General features: G+C 48.2%; 2 protein-coding genes and 1 pseudogene across 5 annotated transcripts in view; 1 reads left to right on the top strand and 2 right to left on the bottom strand.

The window, feature by feature from the left end:
- LOC119437475 (anaphase-promoting complex subunit 7-like) overlaps positions 1-10367 on the top strand; it is a 121827-nt gene extending 111460 nt beyond the window's left edge. The window contains exon 2 of one of the 3 annotated variants that reach the window (XM_049660597.1): positions 9163-10367. In XM_049660597.1, the coding sequence (XP_049516554.1) occupies positions 9163-10260 (1098 nt within the window). In that variant the 3' untranslated portion in view covers positions 10261-10367. The remainder of the gene's footprint in view (positions 1-9162) is intronic. The other 2 variants (XM_049660598.1, XM_037704488.2) reach the window with 2 other exon arrangements.
- The window catches only part of LOC119437474 (uncharacterized), a 292442-nt gene that overhangs the window by 214654 nt on the left and 62655 nt on the right, over positions 1-15133 (bottom strand). The gene's annotated exons all lie outside the window — the stretch shown is intronic.
- LOC119437851 (U2 spliceosomal RNA) lies at positions 6147-6325 on the bottom strand (annotated as a pseudogene).

The raw sequence follows: 15133 nt of genomic DNA, 5'->3' as shown, positions 1-15133 counted from the left end.
ACTATAAACCTCTGCTCTAGGCTAGTCTTATTACTCAAGGAGTTGAGATGTTTCCAAAATTTCTTCGCTGCTTTTCTATCCTTTTTGTTTACTTCTGACAACCATTGGCTCCCCTTTCTTCTGATCTTCTCTTTGATCAAATGGGATGCTTCCCTTCTACAGCTTAAAAAGTTATTCCATTTTCTGCCTACATCAGCTTCTGGTTCACTCCTCTGCTTTGAATATCTGTGTTCCCTGGATGCTTCCTGACGTTTCTCTATGGCCTTCTTAACCTCCTCATCCCAAACAGCTCTTGGGTTTACGTCTTCTGTTCCCTTTTGTCCTGACTCGTACCTTAGTAAGCTCTAGCTCAAATAGCCCTGTTAAATTTGCATAAGTCCATTCTGTTTTTGTATCCTCTGAAATTACTTCCTCAATTTGCTGGGTTGCTATTTCAAGCTGCTTTTCCGAGTAAAATATCCCACCTGGTTGTTCATCTTGCCTCCTACCTACTTTCATTTCCCTTCTAAAACTCACCTTAATACGTTTGTGATCACTACCTAGACTTCTGGAGCCATATTCATCTATGCTCATTACATTTAGCCTATCGTGCATCCTATGTGACATTAGTGCATAATTTATCGTCGACTGCAGGCTCCCTATCTTCCATGTTATGTGCCCTTCACACTTCTCAGTACTGTTGCATACAACTAAGTCATGCATTTCACACATATCCAGCATCATGTTGCCTGTTGAGTCTGTGTACCCGTCCATGTCTTCTATGTGTTCGTTCATATCTCCTGGTATAATAATCTCGCACCCTTCTCCTAGCTCATTAATGTCACTTGATATGCATTCAGCATTTTTTTGTTTTCCTCTTTGGCATTTGCTCCTGTCCACAGGTATACAAAGCCAAGGAGTGTCTGCTCTCCTGCAACTTTCCATTTTAGCCATAAATGCTCCTTGCATTCCTGTTCGACCCTTTGCCAATTCATACTTTTATGAATGAATGCACCAATTCCACCCCCTTTTTTGCTGCCTTATGTTCCATTGCCATAATCCCATGCATAGTCAGGATTGCTGGGAGGTTGCTCCATGTCCCTAACATGTGTCTCCACAAACCCGTATACCATCAGCTTTTCCTGCCTTAGCTGCTCGTCTATCTCCTCCCACTTCAGCCTATTCCTGCCACCTTGCATGTTAATGTACCCTATGTAAGAATGACCTTGCCCCTGGTGCTTGCGTCTATTTCTTCTCCTACCGATTCTACGTTTCTTGAATCTTGGGGCCTCTCTGGGTCCGTCTTCGTCTACACTGGTGGTCTTAGGGCTCTGGGTCCCCCCAAAAAAGCCGTAGCTTGGCGCCCTATCCTACTACCTACCCTCCCGCCCGTGGCACCACTGTAGTGAATACCATCCTGTGCAAAAGGGGTGGGAGCCTGGCTCGTACACTTCCCGGTTTACCTCCATTATGCCGTACCCAAGTGGTCGGCTCAGACAACAAATGACCCGGTTAGCCTCAAGCACACTCCGTTCCATCCCGCTAGCCTGGCCCCGCACCTGTGGGATTGTGCATATGGTCACATGCACATTCGCAGAGGTTTGTTTATGTTTACGCAACCCAACCTCTAACTGTCTGTTTAGGTTCTGGCTCAATTCCCTTCAGCACATCGTTGAGACCAGCATAGATAACGAAAAGATGTTCATGCTCCAGGTTGTCCGATACCACCTTCTGAGCTTTTGCCATTGCGTCAACCATGCACTTCCCTGACTGGGCCTCCACCCTCACCCGCCATTCTGCCTTCAGTGTTGTAAGGACGCCCTCCTCAACCCTAGCTACGTTGGAGTCCCCCACCACTAGGACCCTTCGCTCTACACGTTTGCCTCCCGCCTGCGATTATCGTCCTCCAGTTCGCGCTAGCTGGTTCTCCACCCGCCGTGCGCCACTGACACGTGACGATGTGCTCCCTGCCGTTCGTCCCTTCCCACCCGAACCTGCCGCACTACCTCGCTGTAGAGTTGTGGAACCGCCGTGTTGCCGCCGGCTCTCGCCTACTGTTCAACGGCCCCTAGGCGTCCCTCCCTGCTCTTATGGCATGACTCTGCCTGAGTCTCCGCGCTGTCCCCGCCGCCCGCCTGAGCTGACCCGGGATTACGCGCCGCCTGTGCCATTAGCGCCTCCACCCGCTCTTCCAGCACGGCCCGCTTTTCCCGTTCTTCTTGTAGCTCGCCAGCTATTCGCTTTACCAGGACGGCCTCGGCCTCCTCCCTGTGAAGCAACTCGCCGATCCGAGTTTCGAGCTCAATTCGCCGCTCTCGCTCCACCTTCAGCTCCCCTTTGAGCTCTTCCACACTGGCTGCCCATTCCCCTTCCATCCGCCGCACAGCCCCCTTAAATCCTTCACACGACCTGCACGCGAAGCTAGCCTCCTCAGCGTCGGCTAAACTGGCGAAGTGCGTCTCGTCCAAATAACACCAACGTTTGCACTCCTCGCACTGCACCAGCTCGTCATCACCCCTGTCCTTCCTAGCCTGCCGCACCATTGTCCACCCGACCACCTAACGAGAAAGCCCACCAAAATACCTGAACAAAACCCCACGGTAAGCGGTACGGCAAACTCGCTATCCGGCTACCTCCGCTAGCTTCCCTAACTAGGTTTAAAACAGCAGCTTTACACTGCTTTCACCATGCAACACGTGTGCCACAACCCGCTTCCAAAAAAAAAAAAATAGAACTATTCGCTACCTACTATACTGGCGGACAACTTTCTGTGGCAATGAAGGGAAAGCTACGGAGGCAAAGGGCGCACAACTGAGAACGCTTCTGAAAAGAATCCCGCGTTTTAATCCACGTTGGTTTAGCCTGGGGAAGAGAAAACATAAAGAGCTTATTAACAACAGTTACATAAGACAGAAAAAAACACTGAGTGTACAAGTTTACTTATTTTGCGGCTTTTCCCTTCCGCGTCTGGGGAAACGCGAAACCGTCGCACATGGAAGCTGCGTCGATTGAGCGTCCGTTCCGAGCAACGACAAGCACTGTCAAACGCTGCCGGACTACTTGGCGCGATAACACACCTGCAGCATCACGCGCCGGTAGCTTTCACTTCATTGCCACAAAAAGTTGTCCGCGAGTATAACGTCCTACCAAACTAACCAAGAAACTAAAAAAGCATGAAAAACAATATATATAGATAGTTCGGGTACCCTAACATTTCTATAACATACAGTTGCATGCACAAGCCCCTCTTCGGGGATGGTGGGTCACCGCACCGCAGGAGACTGCACCGCAGTCTCCGCAGTTTCCTGCTCTTCCGGGCGCACACAGCTAGCGCTACGGAGGCTTTTTATGAGTGTAAATGTCAAAAAACGTTTTTGTTATAGCATTGTCCCATCGAAATAAAAATTGTTCATTATTGTTGACGCCATGGTAATATTTTCTGCTCTACGCGGTCGTATGCAAACCAATATTTACATTATGGTTAAGTCTATTCATGCTGATCAAAGCGTAAGCATAAGTATTTGTAGTAGGACGGCGTTATACCTCCCTCGGCTTGTTGACATTTCCTTGGAACAGATATTTCACTCTTTATAAATGAAGGAAATAGCCGTTCAGTATGACACTTATCCATTCCGAAGGCGCATTCCGAATAAAATACTGCTTGCCTAGAAAAGCCATGGGTACATTGCGAGTATAGGTTAGCAAACCGTGTTTAACCCTTTCGGCCCTGATTTTTTTTTTAATGTACAGAACTTTTTTTCATCGTTTGGCATTGATTTACTACTCCCTAAGAAACACAAAAATGTTTATTATATTCGGAGTACCACATCAGTATAAGATATGGCGTCATGTCCTTTATATAGGACACCAGGGCTTAGTGGTTGTAGAGAGCAATACGAGGTACTTCGAAGTTGCATATTATTTTGAGCTGTATCACACATTTAAATCTGGAAAATCTTGCATGATGGCAATTTCACGGTGGTTCTTGTGCATCAAAGGCCTGAAAAATATTCTTCGTGCTCATTATACACGGCTCATCATTGCACTTGAATGGCCTCTACTTGATAGTCGCTTTGTCGGACATATTTTGCCATAGATGGCCACTGCTTCGTCTACTGTACAGCAATTACTGCTCCCCATGCCTGAAAAAGCAAACTGTAAATCCTGTTTGTCATCATCTTCTACCTCCAACAAGCAGATTTCCTTCAGCATTGCACTTGGATGGCCTCCATCTACTCGATAGTCGCTTTTTCGGATGTATTTTCGTCATAGATGACCATTTCTTCATCTATTGTGCAGAGTTTAGTGCTCCCCAAGGCTGCAAAAGCAAACTGTGTGTATAGCCCACCGACGCCGCTGCGCGGGGATGCTAAGGTCGGCGCTCTCGGCCGGCGCCTTGGTGCCGGCTGCGAAAGACGACGAAAATAAAGTTGGGCGGCGCGTGCTCGATGCGTAAGCACGGCATGCGCTAGTCTGTTCTAGAAGCCTGGTGCGCTGGTCCTCGTGCTCTGCTGCTCCGCTGCGACCTCTCGGTTCCCGACGTGTGTATTCTGGTTTTCATCATCATCGTCTTCTACATCCAACACGCCCACGTCCTTCACAATTGCACTTGAATGGCCTCCATCTACTTGATAGCCACTTTGTCGGATGTATTATTGCCACAGACGGCGAATTCTTCGTCTAATGTTCAAGAATTACTGCTCCCCTAAACAGCAAAACCAAACTATATATCCTGCTCTTCATCGTCATCGTCCTCTACCTCCAACACACACACTTCCTATAGTGGAGCAAACATATTTGGGTCTTGATACACAGACTTTTCGCTACAGAAGTCCCCTTACTACTGAATACAGCAGTTCAGGCTGACTTACCACCTCTGGAATAATAACACAAAAAATCAGCAGCTGCTACAAGCAACAGCGTCCTCATTGTACATTCAGCTCATGCAGTCCCTTGACAACCACTAAGCACTGGTGTCCTTTATTTAGGACACGCATATCATGGCGTGCTGCGGGCTATGCGCAAATGAGAGGCAAACCTTACCGATATATGTACACCCCTAAGCATATCAGAAACTAAACACAAAATTATGATCGCTACCGAAACAACAGGTATTGAGTAAAATATTATCAAAAGACGTGGAAACTGCTGCAGTCGTGTTTCTTGTCTTCCGCCATTTTGATTTCCCCTCTAACGCTTTCTGAGGAAGACAAGGATGAAGAAACTGTCGCTTGCGCTGGCGGAGGGGTAGGAGAATAGTTCAAGTGCTTTATTAAGTTTACTAACCATTTGCGTGACGATTTAGAACAATTTCTCTTCGTGTCCTTTTTATAGGACGCCAGGGCCGAAAGGGTTAATAAATTACGCAACTTCTCATAAAATGTACGTGCTCATTAAGAAAATGGCTGCGATTTTCTCATTGCATTCGTGAGTACATATTTTGACGTGTTTCAGGACATCGCTTGGAACATTAGTACACCACATCAGCGACAACACTGAGGTAATCCTTTGCCTTTTCCTTAGTGAACAATTACGGAAGAGCATCTTTCATCTTTGCCATGCCCTATTGTGCAGACTAGTTGAGTGTGTCTTAATTCTGCGGCCGCTGCCGCCGGTTAGCTCTGAATTTGGTGGCTGACTACCATCGTTGCTCTTCAGTATTAGCTGTTTGATACATACTTTGGACGAGTCTGCTCACTACAGCCTTTACTTTGACTCAGCCTTTACGTGACCCACCGCGTGCGTCACGTGAGATCACGCTGACATCGCCCGAGTCTCTTACTCTCTTTGATCCTCAGCAAGCGGCTATAGCGGAAGTCTCCGCCGCCGCTCCCGTATTCCCGCACGTGGTTAGTCAACCGCGTTCTTGCCGCGGCAATCGCCGTGACCGCCCATATTCCCCAGTTGGTAAGTCGGAAGCCCTTCTTTACATAGTGTATTATTCTCTTCGAGGGAACTCTCAACGATGTCAACTATAGCTAGCTGGCCTGCTCGAAGTGTTAGTTGCAGTCGTAATAAATGCTTTCCGAGTGTACATGGGGTTGTCGTCTATTCTTTCCTCGAGCTTTACCGGACCGCGGTTGATGGGCAGGCACGCGCTATCCGCGGGGTTCGGTTTGTCGAAGCGGAGAGCCGTGGACTTGCCCCCCATATCCCGACAACTTCGATCCGCGTGGGCCGATTCCGAAGTTAGTGCGAGGCCGGGCCGACCCGAGGCAAAAGTGAAGCAGGCTTCAAGCACTCCACCAACTTGGAAAATAATTTTAATATCTTGGGTCCAAAGGCAACCCGTATCAGATATTAAGTTGATAAGAACAGATACTACACGTTGACCCGCGTCGGCCATGTCTACGTTCGCACCATACGTCATCCCGAGTATTCGAAGTAAAACAGTAAAACACGTTGTGGGGCTAGTTGGTACATAGCTTTCAAAAGATCAAGTGCCAACAGCGACAGCACATTAGGAAGGAACAAAGGGTGTATAGCCCCTGTCCTGTCTTTGTTCCTTCCTAATGTGCTGTCGCTGTTGGCGCTTTATCTTTTGAAAAAAAAATATTCGAAGTAGTGCCATAGTCCCCCAATAGTATGGTAGTGCCTACCAATCTGAGTGTCTTCTGACTCCTGACGTCATATGTTCTAGGTAGGCTCCTTTTCTCAGTTCTGCTCTGACTGCGAATTGGGTAGGCCGCATGTTGTACGGTCTGAATAGGAACAGCGTGCCTACCAAGAACAACGGCTTGAACAGAAACGCAATGGGCGCGGCGGCGGAAGGAGACCATCGATGATGAGCGCAAATAGCTAGGCCTAGCCCAAAAGCCAGGCCTAGCTAGATGCCCATCAGCTCTGCTGTCTCCCCAGCATTGCGCCTCCAATGCAAGCTACGCTATTTTTTGTCATGATTTGGTCAACTCCCGAACTTCACGACTCGAGACATGCATATGCGCGGAATGGGTTTATCTAATCACCTGTATGAATAAATTGATATAAGATAGGTGTGAATTTTGCTAATTATTCTATCATTATATCAGAATATTTTGGGGTAAGAACTTCAAGATTGTCAAATTTATTTTGTAGAACAGCGTTGCCATAGTTACTGAAGTCAACCATGAACGTAAGTTGAGCTGCGAATATAGTTTTTTTCTGTGTTTTTTCCATCAAAATTAAATCGGTGTATCCTTGTTACATGAAGTCACCAAAGAGTTGACGCACTTTAATTGCTCACTTTGGTTTCTGATTTTGCATTCGCAGGGATTTTCCTTTGTTACACTTCCTTTCAAGTTGCCTTAAGAGGAGTGAGAGGGAGAACACACCCAAAGCTCATCAACTCACCGCTGAAGTCGAAACTGACTCTCGGATAAAAAAAATGTACTCGGACATCATTTTCCAAAGAGACGTTCTAATGTGTTGAAAACGCGGCACCTACGGAAAAAAATGCTGGTTTCAAGCACTGATCTGGACTAAGTAGAAATCAGAGCATGCTGTTGTTGTTGACGCCTGCAAGATGTACCAACGAGGGGGGATTGGCCGTGGTTCTCCGTGGAAGATCAATGTTTTCTAGCGGGGTGTTCCCGTCCTTTTTTGTAGCTCTTTGTCACTCCGATTTTCATTAGCCAAAATGTTTTCATCCGCTCCAAATTCAGCGGCTCGTGTCATTCACACGTGCATATTTCTGTTACTGTCAAAATGTAGTATAAAATGCCAGTTACCCGTAAGTTTGCTATTCTGCTTTCTTCCACCATCGAAATGAGAGAAATCCGCGACAACAAATGTACTCGGCACTCAACCCGAGGAAAGACCTGATATTTCTTTAAAAGCCCCACGATTCAAGATTGCATTAGGATTAAGGATTCCGGCAATGCGATCATTTCGGGCCTCGATATTAGGCTATAGTCACAGGGAGGTTAGTAGCACAGTGTTTTGACTTCCTACCTGAAACAAAACAATTACCATACACATTTTTGTAGACTTTATTCTACTTCTATGTTCATTATTTATTTCATTCAACTTGTTTCTACAAATCCTTTATTGACGTGGTCGTTATTCTCACTGTCAATAACGTCTCTATTATTATTATGCTTCAGTTAGTCTGGCTGATCACTCGCATACTATTCTAGTTTTCCCAGTTTTTCCTTTTGTTTTCCATTGATTTGTTTCACCTCTTCAAATAAAAATTTATTAATTAATCGCAACTACATCGCTTCTTGGCCTATTCTCCTTAGTGGACACGTGCCATATATGTTGAACATCATCATCATCATTATCGGTGACGCTTTCTCCGCGTGCCTCGTATTCCAAAGTCCATTTAAGGAAGAAGCCATATGGCCAGCGACCATTCGCCACGTCACCATTGTGCCTGCCGGAACCTGATACGAGTCTCTCCGCAAGGACAGGCATATCTCGAACGGCTGCCCATTCGACCTGCCCTTGGCCTCGGTGCCGCTCCTGAGGACGAGGTCCGACGACCTGCGTCACTTCTGTGGTCTTTTCATCGGCTGGCCCCGCATCAGCAGCGCCCGTTGAACGTTTGACAGCGGAAACTGCATCATTTGGCCTGTCTAGAGCGTTTACCAGCGTTTCACGTGATCAGGTATTGGTTTAGTCAAAACGAAGTTAGCTTGCGTCTTAAATGTAGGAAAAGTATATGATATAGGCCTTCTTATGCCCCGATAGTTGCCGGCGAAGTGCGCATTCAGAGAGGCAAACATGTCGAGCAGCGCGGCGACGAGCTTCATCGACCAGCTCAAACTTCTCTACGACTACAAGTTGTACTCAAATGTCACAGCTCTGTTTAGCTTGGTACATCCCATCAGCACTCACCGCCCCAACCTCATGACGGTGTCGGCAAAGTTTCAGAGTTACGTGTACTGCGGTGATGCTTACGTGCAGCTCGAAGATTTTGAGAGAGCCGAGGCACTCTACCAGAAGGCTATTCAGATAAAGAAGTCTGCGGCTAAGGTGAAGGGCAAAGGACCCACGTCAATCATATCTGGAGACGTTACATCTGGAAATGACATCATGTATCAGATTCACGTCTGCCACGTGTATATGAATCAGCCTGCAGACGCGATTTCTGCGCTCGAGAGCATTCCGGGCAAGCAACACAGCAGCCGGGTCAACATGGCCCTGGGGCAGCTGTATCAGCAGAGTGGCAATGAGCGCTTGGCCATCGCCTGCTACCGTGAGGTCCTCAAGGAGTGCCCACTCGCCTTGCAAGCCGCCAAGAGTCTTCTGGAGCTAGGCGTCAAGGCAGTAGAGGTGGCTGCACTGGTGCTACACCCGGGCGGCTCCAGTGGCTCCTCCTTGCCACCCGACATGGAATGGCTTGGACAGTGGATCAAGGCCAATGCGTACCTTCACTCCCGAGAGTACTCCTCCAGTGTCAGCAACTTCAAGCAGCTAGAAGCCAGGCCTCAGCTTGCAGAAAATGTGGAGATCCTTGCATCACTGGGGGAGGCCTACTATCACATGGGAGACTACACCAGTGCCACGACTACCATGGAGAGGGTGCACAGTCTGGATCCACACCTGCTTCGAGGCATGGACGTATACGCAGCCCTGCTGGCCAAGGAGAAGAAAGTCAAGGAACTTCAGTCACTCTCCTCACAGCTCATGTCAGTGAACAGCAGGAGCCCCGAACCATGGATCGTGATGGCCTACCTCTGCTACGTCACCAAGAAAGGCAACCGAGCCATCTACTTCGCCCAGAAGGCGTGTACGTTGAATCCGAGGCACGTTGAGGCTCTCCTACTCAAGGGCACAGTGCTGCTGGAGCTGCACAGGGTGCCCGAGGCCATCGCGCACTTCGGCGAGGTGTTCAAGGTGACACCGTACAGGCACGAGGCCTACAAAGACATGGTGGACTGTTACCTGGCCCAGCTGTGGAACGATGATGCAGCGGCCATCGCCAGCAATGCCTGCAAGCACCTGGGCGACACCCCAAGGGTTCTCACACTGCATGCAAGTGGGTTGATGAAGAGCCCCGAGAGCCTGGAGAAGGCCAAGGTGTGCCTGGAGAAGGCACTCAAGCAGGAGCCCATCCACCTGCCAGCTGTGTACCTGCTCGCCGAGATATACGACCAGCAGCGCGCCTATGACCGAGGAATCCAGCTTTTGCAGAAGCACCTGGAGAGCCAGAGCACATGCCGGCTCAATCAGATGCTCGGGGACTTCTACGACCGGACAGGCGAGCAAAACAAGGCCCTGCAGCACTTTGACGTCGCCCTCAACCTGGACCCCAGCAACGCAAGTGCAAGAAGGGGCAAGCGCAGGGTGGAACAATGACCCGAGAATGTGGAGCTCGGCTACAACACGGATGTTGACGAGATAGCTGAGTCAGACGTGGAGTATGAAATTATAGAAATTGAGGTGGTAGCAGTTTGGTCAGACGTGGAGAATTAACTTGAGGAAAGTGAAGTGGAAGCTGTCTAGTCAGACGTTGAGTATACTTCCACAACTGAAGGACACTCGTGGCAAGGACAGCCTGCTGAAGTTTGTGCGGTTATGTGAATGGTGTCATGTACATTTATGTGAACATGTGTGCACTGTGTGCGCTACTGTCGGCGCACTTTGTGGGTGGATGGTGAAATGAATACTGCCTTCTACCAGTGGTGCACTACTTCATCGGTTGTGCTTACTAGTGAATTAAAGATCGCATACGTAAAAAAATGTGAGTTCGTTCAAACTAGGCGTGTTTGGCCTGTTTCTTCAGTGGCTGCGCTTCGCGGGCTAAAGATGGTTCTCATTCACTAAGCGATACGCAATTGTTTCAGGTCACGCATCAGCAGCGCCTACTGATGCCGTGTATGCGAATAGATGAGCTTCGACGGCGACGTGTCCCTGGGCCACCTGTCTTCGGTCGCCTCGCAGTGCTGTCAACATCGACTGAGCGTCTACCGAGCATTCTCGTCCCGCTTCCATGTGCCAGCCGCGTCGGCGCCTGTAAATTTCGCACCAAGTGGTGGGGTGATCTCACGGCGGCTCACCTCCGCCACTACATCTTCCTGAGCCGTCATCAACCTCGCACGCTTGCCCACAGTCGCACTTCTGACAACCACGGCGCTGTGGTTGTCACCACACCGCACCGGCTTCGCACCGGCTTCGCTGCGAGTATCCATTTCGATTCTCTGTAGGCAACGCCGTGGAAAGGGCGAAGCCCAGCATTCGCAGCGTCTCCGCTAGTTCTGTGGTTATGGAGTTCTTGCCTCCGAAGATCACCCTGGCCGCGACAAGTACGCGCTGTTTGCGACGCCTGATCCTGGGCCCCGATTGGCAAAGCTTGCACGCTACAACCGGAAGCGGCTCGCGTCCGCCTCAGGACCACACGGAAAGTTCCTGACGCCAGAGCCCGCCCAGAGTATTTTCAGGTTGTCCAGGTGGGAACGTCAAACAAGACACACAGCCGCCCTCAGGTCGGTTTTTTTTTTTTTGCAGTCACTCGCATAGCCAGGAAAGCAGCTTCAAGGCGGAGAGGACGTTGCGGATTCTGGCTGAAGCTTCACCCTGTTGACAACCGTCGTGCTGCCTATCGCGGTCGCCTCCTGCAGTCAGATGCAGGAGAGCGCCTTTCGGTACAACCAGTGGGAGTGGTGATGATTGTGCTTTCTGGTAAGCCACCTGGTGCTGGAAAAGAAGGCATCGGCTGGAGCGCTATCCTGCTAGACGTCAAGATCCAACGCGAGTAGACCGCAGGTGGAAAATCCCGCCTGCTGGACTCGCCATCCAGCACAACTCACGGCGTAGCAGACAGAGCTGGTTACCGCCCACTTGGTACAAGAGACGAGATGACCCCCTTGGTGTGCGTCGTGAGGGAGAAGCGGGCTCATGTTTCCTTCGACAAGGCTGCTGCACGTGCGCAACGCGAGGGGGAAAAGCACGACCGAAACATCTAAGTCGAGAATATCGCATGCGTCTAAGCTTGAAGGAATATATAACGACTACGTATCCCTTCTTGTTTCCGCCTACTCCACTGCTGCGCCTGTTGCGCGACAAGTCTTGCTTTGCAGCAGATGCTCTCAAGGAAGACATGGCAGCCGACTACGGGGGGGCTCTGGGGCTCGAGCCCCCTCCGGAATTTCCCCCGGGGGGACTGAGCCCCCCCCCCCCTCCGCCCCTAAAAAGGCATTACCGGAGTTCTGTTACCCATATAACTTGAGGATTCTCTTGCGGTGCCTCCACATTTTCACTTTTGTTGTGGCTAAAAGCTTACGGCACCATTGTTCGCACGGACGTGCACGGCATTTAATTTATACTTTCGCTTTATTTCGGCAAATTCTGACAATAGGTGGACAAGCGCATTAGAAGCACCATCGGCGGCTACCTCATCCGTGTTTTCTCACTTTAACATTTTTTTTAATTTTCCCCTGAGAACAACACCACGCACAGACACAATATATTTAAATATATACAAAGGACAAAGTTTATTATATTTTTTAAAGAGAAGGAGGTATCCAACTAAATAGATAGCCTATACCTAGAAAATGAATATGTTGATGTATGTTGACCTCACTTCAAATTACTTTGCGTGCTTTTCTGACCCTGAAAAAACCTGCAGACTTCAGTGACCCCTTCGGTAGAGTGTTCTATCAACGGCGTGTGAAAAGCACGTGAGTGATATGTGTCTCAATATTGATTCTCTTTCCAGTAGGCAATGCTAACGACTGCCGACAAAATAAAAGAAAAAAAAGCTCCTCTAATTATTTACAACTTTTACGCGTTAGGGATGGAAACATCGCTTCTTGCATGCAGAGGTCATAAATACGGGGTGTTTCAGCAAACACTTTCAAAAAAATTTTTAAAGGTTGCCTGTGGCAGATAGCACAATTCTAGTTCATGAGATGGTCTACTCGAAGAGGTGGACGTTACTTGTACAAAAAATTGAAATGCATAATCGACTAATTAAAAAAAATCCCCAATTAGGTTTTTAACATAGTAACTTATGGCCCGTGTTGCAATTTACAAATTCTAGCCGTGGAATTCGCAAGGCGGATGCTCTAGGAACTAATTCTCAGGATGGCACCAGTTTCGAGATAATTCCCGAACATTGTGGAGAAATGCATTGGCGTTCCAGTTACTTTTGCGCTTACCCGCCGTGGTTGTTTAGTGGCTATGGTGTTGGACTGCTAAGCATGAGGTGGCTGGATCAAATCACGGCCACGGCGGCTGCATTTCGATGGGGCGAAATGCTAGAACACCCGTATACTTAGATTTAGGTGCACCTTAAAGAACCCCAGGTGGTCTAAATTATTCCAGAGTCCTCCACTACGGCGCGCCTCATAATCAGATCGTGGTTTTGGCACGTAAAATCCCATAATTTGTTCTTTTCATACTTTTGTGCTTTGATGCATAAAACGACGTTTTGTTGAGAAAGTGACTGGCACGCCAATGTATTTCTCCGCAAAGTGAGAGAATTAATATCTCGACACTGGTGTTTGCCTGAGAATTAGTTCAAAGTGGATCCGCACTCCACGGCTAGAATTTGTAAATTGCAACATGGGCCATAAGGTAATTAGCTAAAAACCTAATTGGTTATTTTGTTAATTAGTCGAATATTCATTTCATTTTTTTTGTACAAGTAATGCCCGCCTCTTCGAGTAGACGAGCTCATGAACTAGAATTGTACTATTTGCCACAGGCCACCTTTAAAAATTTTGGAAGCTGTTCGCTGAAACACCTTAATTGTATATAGAATTCACTCAGTAACCGATATGATGCCAAGCTGGATTCACTCAGAATGAGAATAAATAGAAGTCTAGAAGTCGTGCGTAGCAGCGCTTATACTCGGACTCAAAGTACTAAAAAAACAAAAAAGAGTGCAGTTTGGCCGGGAAGGCGAAGCAGTATTAGTGATAGCGAAGTAGAAGACAATTACACGAAGGAAGATTCTTACCGATGTAAATCCGTGTAAGGATCGCACCCGTGTAAGCTCCGTACCCATAACTTGACAGCCAATAATAAAAAAAGACATCCAACTGAGAAGCAATCGCGTTCCGTGGGTTCATTCTGATCGGGCTCAACAGCGAATTGTCGCGCGCAGCGTACTTTCACGCGTCGCTACTGGATGTCGAGAGGAGGCGATCGCGGCGGTTTACGGGGTATTTCATACGCGTAGTTGAAAAAATGAGGTCACATGGCCCGGTCCCATGAAAGGCTCGTAAAAATCGCGACGGAAAAGTGTGGCCCTTACACGAGTTATAGTGGCCAGATAAATTGTAGTAAACATTCACCTAAAGTTAAAATAGTAAGCATAGTGGACATAGTGGACATATAAGCATGCATGGACCATGTAAACCTGTAAATACCTCACTGGATGACCTGGAGCACTCGCTTTTACAACGCAAGCATTGTGAAGAACGCCGGCAGCGGAGGAAAACGGTTCGTACAGCCGCGCGATTCACTGCAACTCCGAAAATTAGACTCATCATCATTATCTGTCTATTTTTATGTCCACTACTGACGGCCTCTGTGAGTGATCTGCGATGACCTCTGTCTCTTAACTCTGGAACACTAGGGGCGCAGAAAAACAGCCCAGCAAGGAAGACAGCAGGCATGAAGTTAACAGCCATCCCTGGTTGCCCTTTATCATTGCATCCACCAACGATTACCAACAATTAGATATGGCACGCGGGCCCCATAAGCGTCAGCCGCGCACAGTCATTCACAGCTACGGCAGGGCTAGAGGAGAAGACGCGTGCTCTCCGTCCCATTCGTGTTTGATTACGTGACCTACAACTAACTCGAATATTGAGCGCGTGGGAAATAATGCCCATCAAGCCGTCAACCTTTTCGGCTCCCTGTTACGTGCTTTTTCCCGCACCCACAGCGTATGGGCCGCTCATCTACTATATGGCTTTTGGATTTAATGCTGAACATCACGGCGACGGTAACCGCGACAATTTGCCTGAAGTGTCGATTTAAGTGCTTTCGCCATAAAGCTAGACACAGAAAATTGTTAGCAGAGGGTGTATATATATATATATATATATATATATATATATATATATATATATATATATATATACGGCGCAGCAGCGCCACATTTCCCTCTAGGTTTTATAGTGTGAAACCCTATGATACAATAGGTACGAGGTGCTCCGGGGTATGTGGAAAGGTGTAATGGTTCCAGGGCTTACATTTGGAAATGCGGTTGTTCGCTTGA

This window comes from Dermacentor silvarum, chromosome 1, assembly GCF_013339745.2.
Source record: "Dermacentor silvarum isolate Dsil-2018 chromosome 1, BIME_Dsil_1.4, whole genome shotgun sequence".
Classification (NCBI taxonomy): Eukaryota; Metazoa; Arthropoda; class Arachnida; order Ixodida; family Ixodidae; genus Dermacentor; species Dermacentor silvarum.
The sequence above is the reverse complement of the archived record's forward strand: the minus strand, read 5'-3'. Positions and strand labels throughout refer to the sequence as shown.